This window comes from Urtica dioica, chromosome 4, assembly GCF_054948205.1.
Source record: "Urtica dioica subsp. dioica isolate 48M chromosome 4, U.dioica_male_clone48M_v1_H2, whole genome shotgun sequence".
NCBI classification, from domain to species: domain Eukaryota; kingdom Viridiplantae; phylum Streptophyta; class Magnoliopsida; order Rosales; family Urticaceae; genus Urtica; species Urtica dioica.
Genome location: NC_142759.1, coordinates 2,732,068 through 2,756,403, shown reverse-complemented (window position 1 = coordinate 2,756,403; position 24,336 = coordinate 2,732,068). Strand labels below are relative to the sequence as shown.

The 24,336-nt window shown below is 32.9% G+C and overlaps 2 protein-coding genes and 1 long non-coding RNA gene across 5 annotated transcripts; 2 read left to right on the top strand and 1 right to left on the bottom strand.

The window, feature by feature from the left end:
* Window positions 1-57: 57 nt before the first annotated feature.
* LOC149399261 (putative WD repeat-containing protein C3H5.08c) lies at window positions 58-8,224 on the bottom strand. Of its 3 annotated transcripts, none has more exons than XM_089613167.1 (8): window positions 8,078-8,224; window positions 2,410-3,448; window positions 2,227-2,317; window positions 1,969-2,126; window positions 1,822-1,873; window positions 1,634-1,713; window positions 1,442-1,535; window positions 58-963 (listed from the first exon to the last, which is right to left on the bottom strand). In XM_089613167.1, exons 2-8 carry the CDS (start codon window positions 3,247-3,249, stop codon window positions 476-478), a joined length of 1,803 nt encoding a protein of 600 aa, XP_089469293.1. In that variant the 5' UTR covers window positions 3,250-3,448; window positions 8,078-8,224; the 3' UTR covers window positions 58-475. The 3 variants fall into 3 exon arrangements, with proteins under 3 accessions (XP_089469293.1, XP_089469295.1, XP_089469294.1); XM_089613169.1 differs by lacking the exon at window positions 8,078-8,224 and adding an exon at window positions 4,615-4,669; XM_089613168.1 differs by lacking the exon at window positions 8,078-8,224 and adding an exon at window positions 3,832-4,083.
* Window positions 739-4,273, top strand: LOC149399262 (uncharacterized). The gene is made up of 2 exons (XR_016296687.1): window positions 739-938; window positions 4,031-4,273. It is a non-coding gene; the product is annotated as an uncharacterized LOC149399262 (long non-coding RNA).
* An 11,837-nt stretch (window positions 8,225-20,061) lies between the features above and the next one.
* Window positions 20,062-23,975, top strand: RUS1 (root UVB sensitive-like protein (Protein of unknown function, DUF647)). The gene is made up of 7 exons (XM_089613704.1): window positions 20,062-20,760; window positions 21,017-21,292; window positions 21,426-21,482; window positions 22,121-22,319; window positions 22,506-22,621; window positions 23,140-23,316; window positions 23,680-23,975. The coding sequence occupies exons 1-7, from the start codon at window positions 20,143-20,145 to the stop codon at window positions 23,965-23,967; spliced, it is 1,731 nt and encodes a 576-aa protein (XP_089469830.1). The 5' UTR covers window positions 20,062-20,142; the 3' UTR covers window positions 23,968-23,975.
* The last annotated feature ends 361 nt before the right edge of the window (window positions 23,976-24,336 follow it).

Here is a 24,336-nt window from a genome sequence, read left to right as displayed (position 1 = left end):
GATAACTGTAAGTTATTGTTACTATAACAACACCCAAAGCCCTTATTTGCGCACCATCGTGACCGGGTATTGTTTACATATTAAGAGTACGCCTAAAAAGAAGCACATAATTGGGAACAAGTTCTTAGGGACATTCCATTTCCAAAAAAAATTAAAAAAAATAAATAAATAAAATCTTATGGCCATTACATGGAAGCAAAATTAGAACACAAGAATTCACTATATTTTGCCGTAATTTTTTTTTTCTTCACTCTTCTCATATCCATACCTATTGCCACATTGTACAATAATATTCACAAGACACTACAAAACAATAAAAAACAAAATTGCAGTCCTGGTAGCCTAAAATAACTTCCTTTTTTTTAATATAAAACCTAAAATTACATGGGCAACTAAGCTATGAACCTATGACAATGTACAACTAATTAATTTCTATTGTCTACTCTTCCTATATATAAAAATAAAAATAAACAATTTAATTCCTAACAGGCAACCCATAATTGTGAATTGTCCTAATTGTCCCGTCCAACCCAGCAGCGACAATCACGAGCCCCCACGCTTCCGACACGTGGCGGTAATCCTTATCATCCCGCGATTCGCATCGATTCAGATCCGACGAATCACAGAGAGGCAGTTTCTCCTCTGGCCACGTGGCGGCGGAGCCCTTCGCCGATGTTCCGTCGCCGGCGAACCAACTCTTCGGCGGCCACGAGAAAGATTCCGATCGCTCTAGCGATTGCGAGATTTCAGATTCGCCGCACCGGCGAGTTTCCGTCCCCGGCCACGGCACGGCCACCGAAACACCGCCGCGGACGGAGAAATGCTCGCACGATCGCGCCGACGAGGTCGCCGGAAATCGGTCGTGGTTCCAGATGTACACTCGCGAATCGTCTCCGACGGAGACGATGTGCGACTCGGGATTTGTGAACGAAGCTGAGGTATGACTTCCTGACTTAGCAAGTCCTGTAATCAATTTCAGAAATTTGACGTTAGGATTAAAAACAATATTATATGTGATTAATAGATGAAGAGATTCAGCGTATGTGAATTTATCTACTTCATTCATAGCGAAGAAAACACGTGCAAATTTGTGAAATCCGAGTTGGCTAAACATATATATGTAAAATGATCCAATGTAATTAACTTATTACAGCTGTAAAGTCAGATATTGGAAGGATCAAATAAACAAATAATTTTTTAACTACATGATTTATTCGAGGAACTTAGATGCATTGCATTTTTCAGTTATTCACACATTAATTAAATAAGAATCCGTAAACGATAATCCATGCATGGTGATGGTGTTCCTTCTCTACACTAATAATTTATTTATAAGTCACAACCCCTTTTTTATTAGGTTTTTTTATGGCTGAGGATTAAAATGCTCAGTATCGATTTTATGACAAGTTTTTTTTTTGAGAAGTTGGTCTTAGGTTCTTACCCTTGTACTTGTGAACTAAATCAACACCGTCGAATATTCGGATCTTTGAATCTTCGGATGAAATCATAACTCTTTGAGGGTTATCATGAGAAAACTGCAACAATGCAAATTGATTTCTTGTTTGTCAAGTTACCGAAAATCAATAATCTCATAGAATCATAAGATCAAGCTTTCGGTAAAAAAACAAAATACCTTAATTCCAGTGATTTTATTGCCCGTTGATTTCTTTCTACCGGAAATATTGATTTTGGACTCCAATAGCATACATTCACCTATATCGCATCAAGAGACAAATTTTCGAATTTTAGTCCTTTTTTTTTTTTCTTATAAAGGCATATATTGTTATAAACATGTATACATTTATATTCAAGGGAAATTACCTGATGATTTGTATGATCGGAAAGTGCCTGTCATCGTCCCAACCATGAAGCCCTGCTCGCATAAAAAAACGTACTAATTAGTTTAATAAGTGAATTAATTAACTACTACTATGAATAAAAAAAAAAAAAAAAAAAGTTGCTACTTACTTTGCCATCAGGTTGGTAAGTGACGGCCGTTATCAGATCTCGGACATCGCTCCAATCGACAACTCTCTTTTCGATTGAACCCCAAATTCGAACTTTCCCATCAATTGAGCCACTGATGAAGTAGTTTTCGTCCACCGGATTGAACTCGATGCATGTCACTAATCACAATAATCATAAAACATAATAAGCTTTTCTCCACCTCAATATTTTGAATCGAAAATTAAATTAAATATTGACACCTTATTAATTCTTTCTTACCATAATCATTGTGCCGGAAAATGTTGACACTTTCATCATGCCCTAATTGCCATAGCCGAACGGTCTTGTCCATCGACGATGAAAGAATTCGCTGCAACATTTAACATAATACACTAGATTCAGTTAAAAAAAAAAAAAAAAAGAAGTTTGACAGAATAATATTTTAATTTTTGTAGGACTCACATTTGAACTAGACCAAGCTAGATCCAAGACATCGCCGGAGTGGCCGTGAAACTCTTGAACCGGAGACTCGTCGATACGAAAAACCCTATCGGGAAACCCCACCGGGGCATGGACCGGATGTTTCCTTTTGAAACCGAACTTTTTCTCCTTTAACTTGCCGCACAAGTTACCATCGCCAAAGTGGTCCGAAGAGGCTTCAACGGTCATGACGCGCCAAACCCTAACAATCCCGTCCTCTCCACCGCTCGCCAAGTACTGCCCATCGGGGCTGAACTTCATCGCCCACACAAACCCTTCGTGGGCCCGGATTTCTTGGCCCGAATAAAGCGCGGTGAGCTCTAGAAACCGCTTGTTGCTATGACACACCTTTATGGCTTTATTATTTAAAGCCTCTTCCGAAAGTACCGCCTTTTTTTGCTTCCTCGTCTTCACAAACCATTTCCACCAACTTCTCATAGTCTTACTTGTCGTCGCTAATGTCGTCGTCGTCGCCGTATCGTCGCTTAGATGTCGTCGTTCATCAACTCGGTATTCGTCGAATTCTTCTCTGACTATTTCCGGAGATTCTTCAATAGAGACTGTCGAATTTTCTTTCTCTTCTTCTTCCTCGAAACTATCGTCGCAACGACTCGAAACGCTCTTGTCGCAATCGCTGAGTCTTTCTTCTACGAACCCCATTTGTCGCAGGAAATTCTTCCTTCTTTCTTCGACGCTGCGAGGCTCGTTGGCCCAAACTTGGTACCCGAACTCGGGCGATAAACTTCGATCTAGCGAGTCGAAGAACACCTCGTTGTCTTCTCCATCAACACAAGAGCTAAACATTATTGCTTGTGTGGTCATGATGGTGACTTTGTTATTAGGCCAAAAATAGCATTCTACATCAAAGAAGCCTCAACACTCTTTTTTCCAAGCATTGAGAGAGTTATATGATCCCAAAGAGAGAAGAGAAATAGAGAAGCAATTAAAACGCTCTCTTTACTTGAGAATCCCCTTTTAACTAGTCTTCCAAAGCCACAACTCACGGGCCGAGTTTCACTCCCTAATTATTCCAAAAAAAAAAAAAAAAGAGAGGGAACAAAAGCCTAGTTAGTAAGCCCAAAGTGAGAATATAATATGTTTGATCATATAATAAATTAATAGTATAAATACAGTAAACTAAATAATGGTCAAGTACAGGAACCAAACTAAACAAGCCAAACTGACAACCAATCACAAACCATACCAATCCACGTTCTAAAGAAGCTCTATTATAGATCCCAACGGATATAATAATCTAAAATATTCCATGAAAGTCAATGTGTTAAAATAATATTATAAAGAAGAAAAACCAAGATAAGATAATGGTTTCAATGTTTGAAGACTGTAGTACTACATATGAATGTATTATATATATGCACATATATACCTATATATATTGTTTACCTAAGTTGTTGAAAGGAAGCAAGAGGCAATATTCAACAATATCACCGACTCTTCCAAAGATTGTGGCAAATGCAACATTTGAGAAAGACCAGTTAGATCACACGCGTTGGTGTAATAGAATATTTATAAAAAATATAGGTGGAGTGATATTGAAAAGAATATCAATGTTGATCAAATGCTTTGTACTGATTTTTTTTAGTGAGAAAATGGCGGTACAAGAAAAGGTTAAAGAGGAAGAAGAAGGAACAAGAGAAGATTATATGCAAAACAGAAGCTCTAAAAACAACAGGTGTCGTTTTTTTTTTAAATTATATTTATTTTTAACCTCGAGATCTGCAAAAGTTTTTTTTTTTTTTTTTTTTTCAAGAAGAGAAGAGAGAATTACACGATAAACAAGAGCCAGGCTATATTGGCTAGTTTATTTTTCATTGTTTCACTTTCATTTCATCAAAACACTTTTCTAAAACAGACCAAAAGATTAAATAATAAAATAATTAATACATGCTTCTGAAAACCCAGATAAGAAATTTTTATATATATATATAATGGAATATGAAGGTTTTGACTTTCAGAATACTATTAAATTTGTGTAATGTATTGAAACAGCCTAACAGGCTCTGGGTTTTGAATTAAATACTATTTCTACTCCTTTTGTTAATTGTTTTGAGAGTTTCTAAGAAAGCATTTAATTGGGAATCACACAAACAAGAACAACAACAGAACAATAATAGTAGCAATAAAGGAAGAATAATAAAATAAAATTAAAAAACATAAAGAAAATACCAAAAACACAACAATAGAGCTGTGACACTAATCGTAGTTGTAGTACTAGTAGTACTTCTACAACACAGCTAGAGAGAGAAAGTGTGTCTGCGTTTGTAGAGAGAGAGATAAATAATATAGCATTGCCTAGAGAGAAAGCGATGCCTCACAGAAGCCATAAAAGATACACCTATATATCATCAACCCATTAGCGAGTGCATTGGCTGGCTATTATTATTTGGAAAATTTTGCATGCATTGCTATTTATTTATATTAATTATGAATGCACTTACAGAAGAAACAAACAAAGAAACAAAAAGCTCAGACTCTTGGGTTTGGTGTATGTTTTAAGGGCATTTATTGGAGATGTGTGGGCTTGTAATGGAGAGACATTCAAAGTAGTTGGTTCTGTTTATGGTTTGGTTTTTTTTTTTTTTTTCTTTTCTTTTTTCCCAGCTTTTTTGGGGGCTCAATATGCTTTTGTTTTGTTTATGCTGAAAAAAAAATAACTTCTTTCTTATCTCTGTGTGCAATGCTATATAAATTAATATATTAATATTACATGTTACAGACTTAGAGTTTGTTACGGCCTATCTATAATTATTTATATACGTTTTAAAATAAGATTGATCTGATTTTCTGATTTCAACATCTAAAACTACAAGCCAAGTCCATTCTTTTGCCGGTAATTATTTATATACCATGAAGAGTTGACAGTCAAAAAGCTATGATTTTTTCTTTGATAAAAGTTGCCAAAAGGCTTTCCATGATTAAAAACTCACGTGAAGCAAAGATCAAAGCCTATCATACTCTCATGTGACAAAAATGTGTTTTTGTTGAAGAGGGATGATATGAGTCGGACAATCTCAGTCTCAAGGATTCTCTGTGACTGTGAGATTCTAAACCAAAAGGATGAGAGATAGATAGAGAGAGAGAGAGAGAGAGAGAGAGAGAGAGAGAGAGAGAGAGAGGGAGAGAGAGATGATAAAAAGTTGGTCGTACGTACTAGACAAGAGAAGAGACTCAGAAGCGTGTGCGTCTGTATTTTTTGATGGATTATGTCGGAAAATAAACAGAATAATAAAATAAATCAGATAACACATATTTTGTCACTTCAACCAAGCTGACACATTCGTCCCAAACTAAAATCCTAACTACGATATTTAGATTTAACATTTTGTATGATATCAAAATTTTAAGGGCTATTTTGGTGCTAGCTAGTAGTGGCGATCGACCAAATTTTTATATTTTATTTTTTATGTATGGTTTTAATTTTGTGACAAAGCTTTTTTTTTAATTTCTGTTTGTAGTATTTTAAAAATAAACAAATATATATTCATATACGGGGGTCATACACACAAATGAGGCCAGGGTCATATATGGGGCATATAATAATAAGCCAAAGAAGAAAAGGCGATGGGATATGTAATGGGCCAAATAATTATTTATAAAGGGGAATCTACCCAAAAAAAAAAAAAAGTAAATACCATCATTTGAATTTGTATGTCCAAAACGCAGTGTCGCTTTCAACGGGATGGGACGCCAATTGGACAATAGACAAGTTTAAAGGCCCATTAGCTTTTCCCCACAAACAACTCATCTTTTGGGCTTTGATTGTGAACCTCTGATTGATTTTGAAAGGAAACTAATTTATTGACTCATATACTCTACATAAGATTTCATTAAAAAAAATCCGAATGCTTGTTTATTATTTCGTATTTTTTTTGTTTCGTGTTTCTATACTCTACATAAAATCGAGAATGGCCGTAAGGCATATCTCTTTTGTTGAATTTTGAAAGTGAGTGTCTGTTTAGGGAAAAAAAATATACAAAAATAGTCATTTTTGAAACTAATTGATTAATAAAATAACAGTTTCAAATTTTCAACAAAATAGTTAAAATTATGTTGTCAAATCTTTTTACACCAAAATTAATTTTTTTAATGAATATTATAAGTGATTTATTATTTAAAAAAAATAATCTTAAGATCATTAAAAAAAACTTATTATTTCACTAATTTTATACAAACATTGACTGTTTTGCAAATCTAATAGTTTAAATTGACTATTTAATTAAATCACCTTTAATTGATGTTTTTTTTTTCTTGACGAGACTGTTTTATTTCACCATTAGTCTCCAACTAAGAATTGGATATACTCTATGAATAATACAGATTATATTAGATTTAAGACTATTGTTTTGAAGAAAAAAGAAACATTTTTTTTTAAAGCGAGATTCATAATACATTAGTGCAATATTAAAATAGTACAACAACTGTGACAAGGGGAACATCTTATTTTATATTACTATTTTGTGATATTATTTCATGCTACATTACAGTACTACTGTATAGTTTATATGTAAATCACACATGCATTGATCCAAATAAAATTTGTTGTCAATAAACATTTATGACAATAATGGAACTTCTATATGCATTTTGATTAATAGAAATTGATGACAATCAACGGTGCTCTTGTAGACATGAAAGTAGGTTTTAAGAAAAAAAAAATTTGAAAAAAAATACTTGTATGAAGATTCCAAATGAATGGCTCAAAATAATTATAATTACATGTAATGTGTAAAACTATTTTTTATGTCTCAGAATTATTGTTAACTGGCCGACACTGGTAATGAGTATTATTGTAAAGCATCTAGCAATTGGCATTGAAAATTATTTGATTTTTTTGGTCATTTTACTATATTAGTGTCAAATCCTTACACAATTTGTCTAATGACCCTTATATACACATCTTTTTCCCATAAAAACATGAAGGAAAAGACAATATATGACACCCATAAAATGTGTCCTAACCAATATGCAAGATATAAAATTTATTTCCTTTCACTTTCCCACATGGTTTGTTCTATTTTTCCTCCTTTTTTAAGAGAATGAAATGGATTATTATACGTGTAAGTTTTCCCATCAATGGGTTTTTTTTAGTATATAAAAGACTCTTAACATCATGCTCGGCCAGAAGACAAAACTATCATCAAAGTATACATACACATACATTATATATATGGACTAATTAATATGCAATTTATAGGAGAAAGAAAGGCCTTTCTCTTTAATGGCTTCTCACGACTTCATTTGATTTACACGTAAACACACAGTCACATACTATTATTAATCATGATAGAAAAGTTCTGTCTTTATCTGTATTAGTAGTATAAACTATTTTTGACACCAAGACAGCCCAATTATTTTGATCTCATCCATCCAAAGCCAATTTAAGATCAATTGTAAGAGAATCCAGTTCATCATTTCCTCTTATGAAAGACTAAACCAAAGACATATATGCACAGATGTATACACATGAGATCAATATCTATAAAATGCAAATTTTGATATAAATAGGATTCTGATGAAAGTGGAAGAGACCTTATTGATCTCTCACACACCCAAAATATACACAATTCAATAATAATAATAATAATAATATGGTACTAGTTTTCTTATTTGATGGGAAAGTGAAACTGACCTTATGACCAAGCCCTCAAATATGAACACTATAAATGGAATGAGTGAACTTTGCAGAGAGAGAGAGAGAGAGAAAGCGAAGGGCGTGAGAGAGAGATATAGATGTGTATATCATGGATGCTTGAAGAGAGAAAGACACGATATTATAATGTATAATAGAACCTATGTATGATTATATATATGTGTGTGTATATGCAAGAGAGAGAGAGAGAGAGAGAGGGGAAAAAGTTGGATGTTCCTTATTGGCCAATTAAGATAACTATATATTTTGATGCATAGGTGTAAATGAAAGTATATGTGTATAAATTAAGAGCATATATATGAGCCTCATATTATATATGGGTAGGGAATGAGAGTGAAGAGAGAGATGGTCCTAGTTGTAAAAAACCGGCATATCTCCGCTCGATCTTCTCTCGATTTGCTCACATTTAAATCCAAAAGGTGTGCACGCTCATTTCTATTATTCATTTTGCCTTCTTTGGCATATACGTCATGCTATACCAATGAAGACTTTATTTATTTATTTATTATTATCCACTTAATTGATTCAACGCTCATATTGATTTTTTTTTTTTTTTACCGTAACATCCGTGCCTTCTGCCCCCCAACGCCTTTAACTAGTTCATGTCATGTGGCATTACGTAATACTTGTGAGGTGATGTCTTACGAGATAGGCGACCACAAAATGAAGATTTTGACACAAATATAATTAGATTTGTGTCATTTTAATAAAATTTATAATTTAATAAACATTAAATAAGTTGTTTAAAGACTAATATTTTTCATATTCTCGTGATATATCGCTAACATAACTCTGTGACCGAACTGTCACGAAATTTATGTATCTCTTCAACGATTTTAAAATTTTGTGATAGATTGGTCACGAAATAAGAAATGGTCAAAAGAGTATTTTGTATGAAAATACTTATCTCCCGATTTTAATAATAAAACTTTTTTTTTGTCAATTTTAATAAATTGACACGAATTTAGTAATGTTTGTGTCAAAATCACAAAATATTAAATAATCAAATAGTTATTCTCAATTAAAATTCAAATATATGTATTCAAATACAGTTTAATTTATGTCTAACTCTAGAGTATACGTCTTGTCATATTCAAGCTATTTGTTATGATCACGCATTTAAAGTAGAATTTTAACATAAGATAGTTAAATAGACCATATGCATATCTCTCCCATATATAACCATATTTAAATGTAACTTTTTTTTAATAAGAACTAAATTTCTAAAATAATTTATATGGCCTCTACAATAAATCTGTGTACAATTTGGCTGGTACTAACAAAGCATGCGGGATCTCGTCTTCCTTTTTTCCGGGACCAATCTGAAAATGGTGTATCTCAGTTTTTTTTAAAGAAAAATAGATGATCGAAATTATCTTGAAAATATTGGATAAGATTAGCGAGATTAAAAAGTTTAGTAAGTGCCTCTCAATCCGTAATACATAACACGTTCTAGAGGAAACAACCTTTGATGTGTTTACGTAACACGTTCCCGATAATACGTGTTTATCTTCCTTTAATACAGTTTATATTTCCAAGTTTTACATAATTATTCAACTATTATTCAATTACATACGGCTTCAATTATGATTCCATTATTATTCTTCCATAATTCGAATTTTTCCTTACAGCATTTGCAAACAAATTTTTTTCATTGGTTTGTCTAATTGTCAGACCTTGAACTCATTTACAAAATTATTATTCAAAATACATACCATGTCAATTTTCATTTAATTTTATAACCACATTAGCAAGATATATATTATCGAGTCGTGAGAGTAAGTTGTTTTTAACCCATTTAGCAGCTGTTTTAATTTTTAGGACTAATTTTTACGTCATACTAAGGTTTTCTCTTACAGCATTCGTTAACCATATTTTCTTAAACTTGTTTTAAACCATCATTCGAAATATTACACCACGCCGAATCTCGTTTAATTTACGTTATTACCCCCACAATGTTATTTATTCTGAAAGTGGTGAGTGCATGTTAGTTTTTAACTCATTCAGTAACTAGTTAATATTTCAAAGTTCAAACTAACTTGTTATCATCTGCCACGTGTAAAACTGTAATCCTGAGTCCTCCCAGAAAAGGTTGCGGTGGCGACTTAGTTAATAATTGACGATTACATAGAATGCGTGAAAATATATATACAAATGATACATGCAATAAGGAAATCATCTCACGATCGTATTAATATTAATGAGTCAGACACTCTTTGTTTTATATTCAGTTTCGCAGCACTTTAATCGTAGATAAATACAATTAGTTTTTAGATGTTTCCTTAACATATATTTGTGTAGTCAGAGGCAGATCACCGCGATATCTTCTGTTGATCTCCTCGCATTTAATACCAAAAGGTAATTTGATCCCATGTACCAAATGAAGATATCACTTTATAAACATCAAATTAATTAATAGATAAAAAGGAAAATTAAATAAATGATAGGAGACTTTTATATTTATTTATTTTTCGTCTCAACGAGTAGTGAACTAGTATGTGAAAACAAAAATGTTTTAAAAGAAAAAAAAATGTAAAACTTAATAAAGACTTAATTTATTATTTCACATGATATGTCAACTAATCCTTTTAAAATATTATGTATGCATACCCTTTAGTTTGAGCAAGCTTGCAATATCTGATTCAGATTCCATTGATGTACACCTTTTCGTGGATCTTGATTCTTCATTAGTGATGACAATGCAAGCTTAATTGTTTATCATGTATATGGTCATTAGTTGCCTTTTTGGTGTTAGTTGGCTGATTATAAATATAAATAATAGTTAGCTAGGTTTTGCATGCAAATGCAAGCTAGCACTAATAATTATTGAGATCAAACGTAAAAGGTGTTCTTTTTTAATAGAACGTAAAAGGTATTTATAGGGGAAATAAATCTCAATATAATAAAGAATAAAATAAAAATCTTTCTAGTACCTTTTTCTTTTCGTCGCAGCGAATAATTTGCTCCTCTAATTGAAATTGTATGCCTGCTACTGGTTTAGCTATTAAACTTTGCAAAAAAAGTTAATAATATAATTCAAAATGAATGACTATCACTGAATATTATACAATGGTACTATAACTTGAATTAGGTCTTTGATTTTTAGAGTTATTTAATTTAAATCCCTCATTGAAGTAATATCTAGAAATATAACAGTTCAATGTCCAGATTACTCTGAAACTACTTCCAAACAATATATATATATATATAGAACTTTTTGAGACACTACATTAATTATTTTGTTCCGCTACAACCATAGAGACATGTTAATGAGAAATAGTTTTATATAATAATAATCAGACTGGATATCATCACTAACTGCTCGTCGGCAGATGTATATATTTCATTCTCCACCAAATATATTCCATGATCTTCTTCACATTTAATGCGAAAAGGTGATATTTGATTGATTATGTCCTCCAAAATAATAAACTATAAGGCTTACGAATTTGAGCAATCAACCTTCAATATATACAATGGATTGTTAAAGAAATATAATAATAATTAAGGGTAATATAGAGAGAGTAGCGTACGCACGCAGAAAAATTATGAAATAAAAACTTGGTATCATTTTGAGTATTTCATAAAATAAAATAAAAATAATATCTAGAAATATAACAGTTCAATGTCCAGATTACTCTGAAACTACTTCCAAACAATATATATATATATATATATATATATATATATATATATATATATATATATATATCACGAGAGTCATGGCAAGAACTTATTGAGACACTACATTAATTATTATGTTCCGGTACAACCATAGATACATGTTAGTGAGAAATAGTTTTATATAATAATAATCAGACTGGATATCATCACTAACTGCTCGTCGGCCGACAGATGTATATTTTTCATTCTCCACCAAATATATTCCATGATTCTTCACATTTAATGCGAAAAGGTGATATTTGATTGATTCTGTCCTCCAAAATAATAAACTATAAGGCTTACAAATAATTTGAGAAATCAACCCTCAATATATACAATGGATATTGTTAAAGAATATAATAGTAATTAAGAGAGAGTAGTGTACGTACGCAGAAAAATTATGAGACAAAAACTTGGCATCATTTTGAGTATTTCATAAAATAAAATAAAAATGAAAATCCAACCCTAAAATGTCTCCTACGATTTTTGTTTTCTTTCTCAAATATGCGTTAAACCTTACATGCACTACAACTTTCCATTTTTCTCGTACTTGAAAAGATATGCATGGATCAATGTCTAATGAATGAACTTTCAAATAATACTGTGGAATCATACACTAAATAATTATATATTTCCTGTCACCATAAGTTTACACTTCGAGTATACGTATCTCAAATCGATCAAATTACCTTCATCAAAATATAATATACTATAGGATTGGATCGTAACAGATAATAAACAAAAGGGTCATACAGACAGGAGCAAAATTAAATAAAACTCGAGCACACCAATGAAAATTAATCTACATACTTTCGAGTCAATTCTCTATTAAATACTTTAAAAATCTAGTCATATATATTAATGATTGTCTAAAAAGGTGTCTGTATATTATATTAATTGGTTAAAGCTCTAGACCCTACTCACATGCTTATTGTAGTTTTCCATTTAGAATTGACTCATATGACTTTCCAAAAAAAAAAAAAAAACTTTCGACTATGCATCGCACACTTTCCCACGTCTCAACCATTATTCTTTGTTGATGCAAAATATATGCACATACATATACATATTATTTTGTCTGATAATCTTGTTCTTATCCTTTCAGCTACATATATATAACAATGATTTACCTAAAAAAGAAAAGAAGAAAAAAAGACAGCATTAAGACCAACATATTTCAAAAAAAGCGTGACGTATGCATAGTGATCAATAACTCCATACGATGGGATTGAATTATGATTATAATTTATAGACATTTAATTATTGTTTCTTCTGAATTTATAGACATGCATTTTCTTTCCTTTGTAACATGTTTCTGTACAATATGATATAGATATATTACATTTTTTACGTTACTACGATTAGATATCAATTGGATATTCCGAAGTGCATGTTGCAAGGTTTTGAGTAGTCAAAATCCCCGTCTGAATTAATACCAGTTTCTAAGTTTGCCATAACAAATGGTTTCTCCAAATCAAACAATTTCGTCCAAATATTTGTCGGATATTTATGGAAATTTTTAAAATTTTGAAAACTGCTTTGTTCGAATAAAAATATTAAAAAAAACATTTAATACTTTATGAGTGGCTGATTTGTGGCTAAGATTTGAGTAGGGTCTACTCATCGAAATTGATTAATTCCAGCATATTCTTATTTTTCGTTGCGACAGATATAAGATTGAATATTTATTTGTCAAAATCAATGATATATTGAATGAGAAACTGATGTTCAAAATAGGTGTTGGAAAATAGCAATATTTGTGATTGAGTGAATGTGTTGTGGTTGAGTGTGCACATGGAAGAGTCTCACATAAAAGAGATATGTGGATTTTGTGTGAAGTTATATACCAATTTTGATCAAAAGAGTTTGGGTCCCAAGAGTGACCCAATTTTGTAGGGGGATAAGGGTTTAGCGAAGCCCAAGTCCACCACGTCGAGTCGAGTTGGTTGATTGGTTAGACTGGGCTATAATATTTTTTTTTCCTTCCAGAATATTTTATTTATTTAATTAATAAATAAATATTTGGTATTTAAAGCTATGGTTAATTAGCTTGTAACCGAGCAGTAATGAGGCTACGGTTTTGATTTCAAAGTGGTATGTTTTGCATGGTTAATGCACTTTATGTGGACGTTTTAAACGTTTGTAATCAAGTTATTATTGTACATGATTATTGCATAACGTTTTGTAACCGTGCATTAACTATGAGCATTGTAACCATTTGACTCTATCTTTAAAAGGAGACCTCATACTCTCATTCAAACACGCCAAAGCAAGCTTTCAAATAGTTTTCTCTCTCCCTCCAAAAATTCGAGTTTGTTTTTCTTTGCAGTCCGGTGGTAGGTTCTGACATAGAGTTCTGTTCGTCGAAGTCGTACGTTGTGGTGCACCAGCCGTCTCATCGATGTATCTTGAGAAGCTCTTGCTCATTATTTCCAGCACCCGGTAAGAGAGCAATATTACTTTAAAGAGATTCTCTAACGAGCCTCGACGATACGTTGTTGTTTTATTTCCGGTTAAGATTTTGTATCATTTTTTTATAATCGGTTTTAGCATTTTGTCTACTCTTTTCTTTGTTTTTATTTTATTATTTTCGTTGATAATTATTATTCAAAGAATTTTACAAATTGTCTTTTATCTCGTAATTATTTATTTAATCACTCCAATGAGCAAAAAAAGAAAATGTCAACTTACTGCCACTCGTAAATTCCAGGGGCACCATAAAAAAAACCTAATTTACTCATATTAATAATTAGTCCGAAAAAATACGGCATTTCTCTTATCAAAACAGGCTAAAGTAATGACGATTGCTTATAATCGTGAGTTGTGTATGTCCTCATTTCCGCAAGCAGCTCAATTATTAGTTATGAGTTATGAGTTATGACATAATTATAAGGACGGAAAGGGTATTTATGGAAGAAAGAAATACACAGGAAATTTTTTGTAATTACTTCATTTTCTTCATTTTGTCCAAACCAAAGAACAAGCCATGCAATGCAAATCCAAAACTACAGTCAAATAAAGTATTGAGAGATGTTACAACACGTTCGCAGGATATATCATTTGTGTTGTGGGATAGAGGGATGAGTTGGTAATTGATAATATAAATGTACATATTTCTAATCAATTATTTCTTAAATTTATAAATGTACATATAATTGTTTTCACTATGCATAGTTTTGAATATTTTAAAAACGTAGACGCATATCTGAAATCATCTGATATTTCTATCATACGGGAAAAATAAAAAGAGAGGGATCTATATATACCTAAACCTTTGGACATATTTGGTTAGATTATAATAAGGACCTCACGAGAAGATTCATTTTTGTGTGTACCAAATCGATTGTAAGGGTGTCGAAATGCCTCTATAGTGAATTAATAATAATATAATGTCCCACCTAATTTTAAATCATAAAATTAAAGTGATTGCGTCAACATATATATTGGGTATCGTTTTCAAACATGTCAATCATGTCTTAACACTTCCAACAGATGTCTACGTAATAAAATTATAAAACAGCATACCTGATAGGGCCTCATGAACCCACCAGGAAAGAAAATAAAATAAAATAGAAAATGAAAAAGAAACATAAGCAAAAATCTTCAACAAATAAAAATGAAAATCATAACAAATTTGTGATTACTATAAATAAATTTATATCAAATTCTTAACTTAAATTCACATGACGTGAGAAAAGCCTATAATCTTTGACTTTGTTATTATGAATATATTTAAATTTAAAGTCATGGCATTATTTATCATATAGGAAAAAAAAGAGAATTTTATAGGTCACATATATTAATTTGTTGCTAAATTAAAGTTTGTCAAAACTATTTATAAAGTTATTAAACCAAAGTTATTCTTTTTCTTGTATCCTTACTATGAACTTACTTTTGTAAAGAATTTTGAATCCCTAATTTAGTTCTTATTCAATTCAAGAGAAACAATAGCAGAAGCCTATACTTATTTTCAAACAACGGAATTGCAAAGTGCGTGCACTTATTTCCAAACAACGAAATTGCAATGCAGATCAATACACAAAATCCCAACTGACTTTGATTCCGAATCCATGTGAATTCATAAGCAAAACAAACTATAGTTAACACCACAAAACTAGGGATAACCAAACTCTCATGTAGTTAATAGTTACAGGGACCATACATGTTATTAATAATTGTCAGTTAGTTATTAATTCCTACCTGACAATTACAGGTAGTAACTAATAACTATTGCCTATATCTAATTTGATCTTTCATTACATTAAAATCGGCACTTATGGTATGAACATAATAATATCATAAAAAATATGTCATTAAGTGACATACTTTATTGTGAATTACACTACATCCATTTTGACTTAATTAATTATGACCCAACACATTTATTTAATAATATTAATAGTCTCAAAAATATTCTAACACTTACTATGACAACATGAGGCTTTATTTAGTCGCGACATTCTGAGCAGCAACAAATATCATGGAAGGAGTCTTCGTCACTGTTTTCTAGCTTATATATATTCAATTTGATTTTTTTTTTTTTATATATAAAGCCTTACATGGTTTAGTTTTTAAGGCTTATTTTTTTAATTGTATATGGATTTTGTTTTTTTTTTCTTTTCCTTTCGTGCCTTAAATCCTTTATTTTTTATTTTATTCTTCAATCTCGATATATCGTTGCAATTAATGATTACATTTTTCTATTTTATTTGAATAATTTATTTTCTACTTATTACAAACTAAAATTCCTTATGGTTATTTAAATGAACTACATGAACTGACCTAGCTAGTGGGTTAGCTCAACTGGTTAACAGTAGCCACATTCATTTGAATTCGTGGGTTTCATTCGCACATGTGATACAATTTCTCTTGAAAAAATGACGGTAAAAAGCTTCGCTTCTTTGCGATGGACATTTAGAGTGTAATGTTTGTTATAAGTGTTAATATAATTCAACACTCAAAAGCTAACTCTATGTGGAGTGATCCAAAAAATAATTAATATCCTGCTGATGAGTTGTTGTTGAAGCAAGGAATGATTATCGTCGAGGATTGTCGCATATGTAGGGGATAAGATCCTTCATTGCAATTTTTCGAACCCACGAATTACAAAGTAATCGTTTACAAAAATCAACAAGATATATCATAGAACTCAGAACAACGAAGTGCCTTGGGAACTACCTGGAACCTTTTCCACGTCGCTTTCTTTGACACTTTTACTTTTTTTGATGAATTTTCTTTTTGACCCTTGACTCTTCATTGGAAATCTAAAACGAATTACAGACAAATCGATAAAAAAAAATGAATAAAATGTTGGAAACCTATAGAAGGACTAATTACGAAAACATGATCAACATACGAAACAATAATGCAAAATCAAATGAACGAAAATAATCAAATTGATTGGTTGATTAGTGAGTATGCATGCGATATCAAATAATGAGAACACTAGATTTCGTAGGCAATACCTTAATACACCCACCTCTTCTCTGTTCTTCTATGCTCTTCTATTCCAATTTTCAATATTTAACGTTTTTCATAATAATTAGTATATGGGTAATTTAGCAAAATAGCCAAATCAAATCTTTAACATTGCTAAATAGCCAAGATTTTGTAAATACTAAGTAAATAGCCAGATATCATTTAAGACACTTCTACATTTACTAAAAAGTTTCCCGCTCATAAGCTCACGGTTTACTTAAAAAAAAAGGAATTAACGTGTAAACGAGAATGGAGGAAGTAATAACTGCAATTAATTACCGATTATCTCTCCACCAATATTCAATCTGCCATTAAGAAAAAATCCCTCCCAAATATATTTTCAAAATATCTCCTCTCTCCGACGAACATGAACTCCATTGGCGACAACCGACGAACTGGAACAATTTTTCAGACAACCGACGAACCATTTACTGGAACAACGAACAGTAAATGTGTGTAAATATTAAGTACTATTATATTTGGATATCTGGTAGAGTTTATTTACGCATATTTACTACAGAATTTTTCGTAGCCTTAACTTATTTACATATATAAAATGTAAGTATGTATTAACAAATATGCACTAATTTCAGGGCATAACCACTTAACTCACCATGGCAAGAACAAAAACTCCAGCTATCAAAAGTAACGTACCATGTGATTTCCCTTTAAAAAATGTGCCATCCACCGAAATAACATGCCTACAATACTGGAATCCATGGACCGAAGCCCCAAGAGCCAAGAAAAAATATTTGAATGACTTATCATGATAAACTTTGTAACACAGTATGAACCTGTGTAAATATAGAAACAGTAAATCAGTTATGATATATTAACTGCCAAAGATGTAAATCAATGTAAATACAAATACGATGCTACATACATTTCCAGAAAAAATCAAAGCCAGAGAGTGATACTTAAAAATCGAAAATACCTGGATTCTATATTTCTGGCCGAAAATAACAGATATAATATATAAAAATAAACAAATAAATTACAACTTCCACGTCCATTTAGTTCCTAAAATAAAGGGAATCATAAATTGACTAAATCATGTTCACACCTATATCAGGAAAACAATTCAAAATATTTCGGGAAAAAATTTAATCCGAAAATTCAAATATATAATTCAAAATTCAAACGCACATGGGCAATTTTCGGAAATAAAAAAACCTATTATTGGGCCACGTCATCAGCATGGCTATTTATTTAGTATTTACAAAACTATGGCTATTTAGCAATGTTAAAGGTTTGATTTGGCTATTTTGCTAATTTTTTGTTAGTATATATACTTTTCGTTTTCTCTTGGGGCTGAGCATGGCTTATTCGGACCCCTAATCCAACCAGCTCAATAACAAAAGTCACAATTCTTTTCTTGTATTAGGGCCTTAATCGCCCACTTAAAAATTATTTTATGGTTCATTAAGTATATAACCATATTTACACTTTGAGATTGCTATATAGCCAAAATTTGATAAATATTTGATAGTCACATCCACGTATTTACACGCTTAAATTTCCGTAAATTCCTTATATTTTTATTTCAATGAAAGAACAAACCATAAATAACACAACATATTTGTGGTTATTCACTAAAAGTTACCAAATGCTAGCTATATAGCAATCTCAAACAACTAAGCTGACTAGTTATCTAAGTTTTTTATTATTTTATTTTCTCTCTTCTTTATTTTGTATTATTCAATAATGAAATGTGATTTTATATTTAATAATATCCTAAATTTTTTGAATCTTTGATGTTAAACTACTTATATTTTGAAAATTGATTGCTTTGATATTAATTTTTATGTTGTTTTCGTTGTCGCTCCGAATCTTTCGATTTACGAAAAATTGACATATAAATAGATAATTTTATGAAAAATTTGGGGAAACAAAAATTGATTTTCGTTTTACAATACTGCTTTCCATGAACAAACGAGATGTCGTTGAAGATCGCATAGAAAAAGTGTTGTATAATATTATATATATAAATATTAATTTTTAAACTTATATAATATATAACATTGATACATAAAATATAAATACTATGTATCTTTTTAATATATGTTTATCTTTATATTATTGAATACATATTCTATACATGCATTAGTATAATTTAAAATATTTGTTAGATATATATACTAAAGTAGGTAATAATTATTCTAAAATAAAGGATCAATTTTTTATGATATTAATTTTCTATAAATATAATTTTTCATTATTTCCATCTTCTTTTGATATATTAATTTTCTAAATACAGTTCGATAATAAAAGTATATCTGTTTTTATTTTTTTATACATTTATTATTATCTATATCTGGTATTCACACCTATGTAATATACATATATATATATAAAAAAAAATAAAAAAATAAAAAAATCTATACATATGTTGAAGTCTTGAGCTAGCGTAGTGATTAGATACAAGACTCAAGAGACATGCCGCGTGTCGCCCGGTTCGTTCCTGAAGGCAATAAATTTTGCTTTGAATTTAAAAGAAAACGACAGCATTAAAAAACGACGACAAGACGAAAATCAAAGGAAAAACGACATTTTTTTTAAAAAGGACAAAAATCGTCAAAACGACAAAAAAAGGACAAAAATCTTCAAAACGACAAAAAAAAAGCGACGACGAAACGAAAATCAAAGGAAAGACGACGAAATTCGGGAAAAAAAAAGTGGAAAAACGACGACATAATGAAAAACGACATCAGTAAAAAAACGACGAGATTCGTTAAAAAAACAATAAAACGAAAAATAAACGACAAACAAAAAGAAAAACGACGACAAAACGAAAAGAAGTGTCTCGCAGCACATTTGCAAGTGATTCTCGACGAAATGTGAAGCCCGAGTATTAGGGAGAGAGAGAGAGAGTCACTGTTTGTTGAGTTTGTTCACAAGTAACAATGGCGGGGTGTTGCATTGCTCCCTCCTCGCCGCGCCACCTCTGTTCTCTCGCCACTCCGCCGCGAAACCCACCGTTCTCACAAACCCTAAAAACTCCACTCATCAGAACCACTCAACTCCGCCACCACCACCGCCTCCGCCTCCGTCTCAATTTCCAACCCCCACTCTCCGCCTCCCACGGCGGCCCAAACAACAACGACGGAGGATCCGGAGACGGAGGAGAAAACGGCGGTAACGGCGACGGAGACGACGAGCATCGCTCCGTCGGCTTCTCGGCGCTGCTGATCTTCGCTCTGTCGAGGCTGGCCTCGGCTAGGGTTTTGGCGGAGCCGAGTCCGGGCGATGAGAGCTTGCACGAGGTCAGGGGAGGGAAGTGGATCCTCCTCGTGCCCAGCCGCGACGGTGGAGACGCGTTCGTCGCCGATTCTCGGCCGGGGAAAGGTCAGGCGTCGGAGTCTTCGTTGACGGCGCTGTGGGTGAAGTGCAGGGATGTTTGGACGCATTTGATGTTTCCGGAGGGGTTTCCCCAGAGCGTCACCAGCGATTACTTGGAGTATTCCCTGTGGAGGGCCGTACAGGGCGTCGCGAGCCAAGTCAGCGGAGTTCTCGCCACACAGGTGAGTTTTCAATGGAAAAATTGGTTTTCATGTCACGACAATATTCTTCGAGGTGTGGTTTCAGAATGTTAGGAAGAAATTATTAGCGTTTTAGAGAGGTTTAGAGAAGATTGTGTTGTTTGGATGAAATGACAATGTTCCCTAGGCGTGTATTTTTTTCTCATGTGTTTGTTGGGTTTTAACTTTTAAGCTCCTCTTTGACTGAGAAATTGAAAAGAGTCAGAGAAGATTGTGCTATTAATTGTGGATGTTTTAGGCGTTGCTTTATTCGGTTGGGCTGGGGAGAGGAGCGATTCCGGTGGCGGCGGCGGTGAATTGGGTGCTGAAGGACGGGATCGGGTATCTGAGCAAAATCGTGCTCTCGAAATACGGCCGCCACTTCGATGTCCACCCGAAAGGTTGGAGGCTCTTCGCTGACCTTCTCGAAAACGCCGCCTTCGGTTTGGAGATCATCACTCCCGCTTTTCCTCACCTCTTCGTCCCCATCGGTGCCGTCGCCGGAGCCGGACGCTCCGCTGCTGCGCTCATTCAGGTCGCCCTATCTATATATGCATAACTTAAACAGCTTTCAATTGAGCTCCTAGGCTGTCGATTCGCTTGCTTTGAATCTGTCTCGGACCGTCTTGCATTGACTTTTCTGATTGTTTGAACGTGCGATTATTCAGGCTGCTACCAGAAGTTGCTTTTTCGCTGGTTTTGCTGCACAAAGGAACTTTGCAGAGGTAACTTGATGAGTAGTGTCAAAAGGGTAAAGATTATTAGATTACCGAGTTTGAATTCTAGTTCTTACTTTCGCTGATAGGTTTAGTAAACACCGGAATAAGCTTCTCAGAGTTGAGTAAACCGAGCTTTATTTCGTTTTGACCGCAACTTAATTACCCTTCCTTTAGTTACAATCAGCTAGCAAATGTGCCCATAGTTTTTAAACCTGGAATGAGTTATATATTATTTTTTTGTACTCTAGTGGTGAATTTTTATGTTTATCTGTTATTTTCCTTTGGAAATGTCGAGACTGCCTCTAATAAAGTAATGACTTTGGGAATATCAATCTGTAATGTTCCAAATTTCGCACAACGAAATTTCTCGTTTCAAATTCGAGATATCTGACCTTTTAGAATAAGACCAACACTTGATCGTGGATGATCTAGGTGTGTTTTTATATCATCTGATAGAAAATTGGTACGAACCTCACTCATTCTAACTAATAGAAAATAGAACAAACGGTATGCATACCATAAGTCTTATTTATAAACAAACGAATTTTTGCAACTATTTTATATTCAACCCCTAATTAACGATTTGTTCTTCTAGTTCTCACATTTCCTAGACCGACCCTAACGAGTTATTCAATAAAGTGTAGGTGATTGCAAAGGGTGAAGCTCAAGGAATGGTGAGTAAGTCTATTGGTATCGCGATTGGTATCGGATTGGCCAATTGCATAGGCTCGTCTATGCCTCTCGCTTTCGCTTCTTTCAGCGTGGTCACCGTCATCCACATGTACTGCAATCTCAAGTCCTATCAATCCATACAAATAAGGACGCTGAATCCTTATCGCGCAAGTATTTTTCTTCTCTGTCACCGATGTTTTATTTGGCATCCTGTCATTTTTTTCTTTTTTTTTTTTTAAATTCAGCACGCGTGGTGTTGCCTTCTTTAGTGTCATTTTTTCCCTCCTTTTCTCATGGAAAGAAAATTATATAAATTCCATATGTGCAGCGATAATGATATTTGGTTGGTTTAAACAGGTTTGGTTTTTAGTGAATATCTGCTTAGCGGACAAGCTCCTCCAATTAAAGAGGTCAACGATGAGGAACCACTATTCCCAGCCGTGCCAATTCTAAACATCAAACCCGTGACCACGGTACGTTACCTTTCTTTTTTATGTAATTTCCGTGGAATGAATGAGTTGTATTTGAAGCTGAATTTCGGAGTATATATTATGTGAAAAAATGAAAATAGACATTCTCGGGCATGGTTATTATTAGGGTGTCTTATCTTGGATTAATAAAATAGCAAAGGTTTATCTAAAATTAGTAAAATAGCCAAATTGTGCAAGTACCAGGTTTCAGTAATTTTTTTAATCATATGCTTAAATTTTTTGAAAGCGAAAAATTACCTATATAAATTGTGAAAAATGTAATCAGTATCGATTTTTTTTTTTACAATTTAACTTTTGCCCATTTTTCTGAAAATCTGAAACTTGGCTATTTTGCTTATCAGTTAGCTTCACATAGATATTTTATATAATTTTCGGTTATTATAATGTGATAAATAATTATTATAGATTTAATCGATTTAGATGTAAGATCTTGAAATCATGATAAATAGTTTACAATGTTGGACTGGTAAATGTATCGACTCGTTGATATCTATCTTCAGGAAAAATTGTCAGTACTGTCCTCAGAGGCGAAAATCGCAGCTGTGGAAATCGAGAAGCGTTTGCAGTTGGGATCGAAGCTAAGTGAGATCGTCCAGAGCAAAGAGGATGTGGAAGCACTTTTTAATCTATACAGGAACGAGGGCTACATTTTGGCCGAGCGCAATGGAAAATTCTGCGTGAGTATAGATTTTTATTTTCTTGTTTACCTCGTTCAATAGAAATCCCATGTTCGACACTGAACCATTTAGTAATGGTTATGTCTTCTGAATTAGCTCCTAATCGCTTTATTGAAAAATATCAATGGTTTTCTATCACTCTGCTAGAAGCTCTAAGAAAATGTATAATGTTTTATTTTAGATTTTTTTAAATAAATGAACTACTTTGTTCCTAACTTTATTTACTATATCTTTTCAAAGTTAGCTTCTTTCTATAGCACAGCTAACAATATTTGTTTTCAGTATTTCGTCATCTTCGGAGTGCGGAACAAATTCTATCCTTTTTACTTGAAACTAATTTTTTTTTCCCGGGACGAAAAACAGGTGGTCCTGAAAGAAACGTGCACTCAGCACGATATGCTAAAAGCGGTGTTCCAAGTGAATTATATATTCTGGCTCGAGAACAACGCTGGGATCGGACCGCGAAGCCTCAGCCTCGACTGCGAGCCCGGCGGTCGGCTTCATCTCTCTCTGGACTACGTGGCGAGAGAGTTCAACCACGCCAAGACAGAATCAGAATCCGCTGGCTGGGCTGTGGACGGGCTCATCGCTCGGCCCTTGCCGATCCGGGTCCGCCCGGGTTACTCTGAGTTATCAAACCCGGCCCAATAAGAGAGAGAGATATTTATATTGATACTACATTGTACATACAGGTTCTGATTTTTTGACGAGGAGAAGAATTTGAATTAGTTACAGTTCTAACATGTAAAATGTGCTGCTTTTGTTTTTCCCTTCATAAATTTTGTAGGGAAGAGGGTTAATTAATGTGTTATTGAAACTTTTCTTTTTTGGTGTTTATTGCTGTCAGATATGTTTGTTGATTAGCTGCTCTGTGAAGATTCTGGAAATGAATTTTAACATATAATGAGACTAGCTTGAATGCAGTGGATTTTATGACCATTATTGTCATTTGGCCCTACCTTGTATATTTATTGCAAGTGTTAAAATATATAAATAAGAAATAAATCAAAATCAAGAATC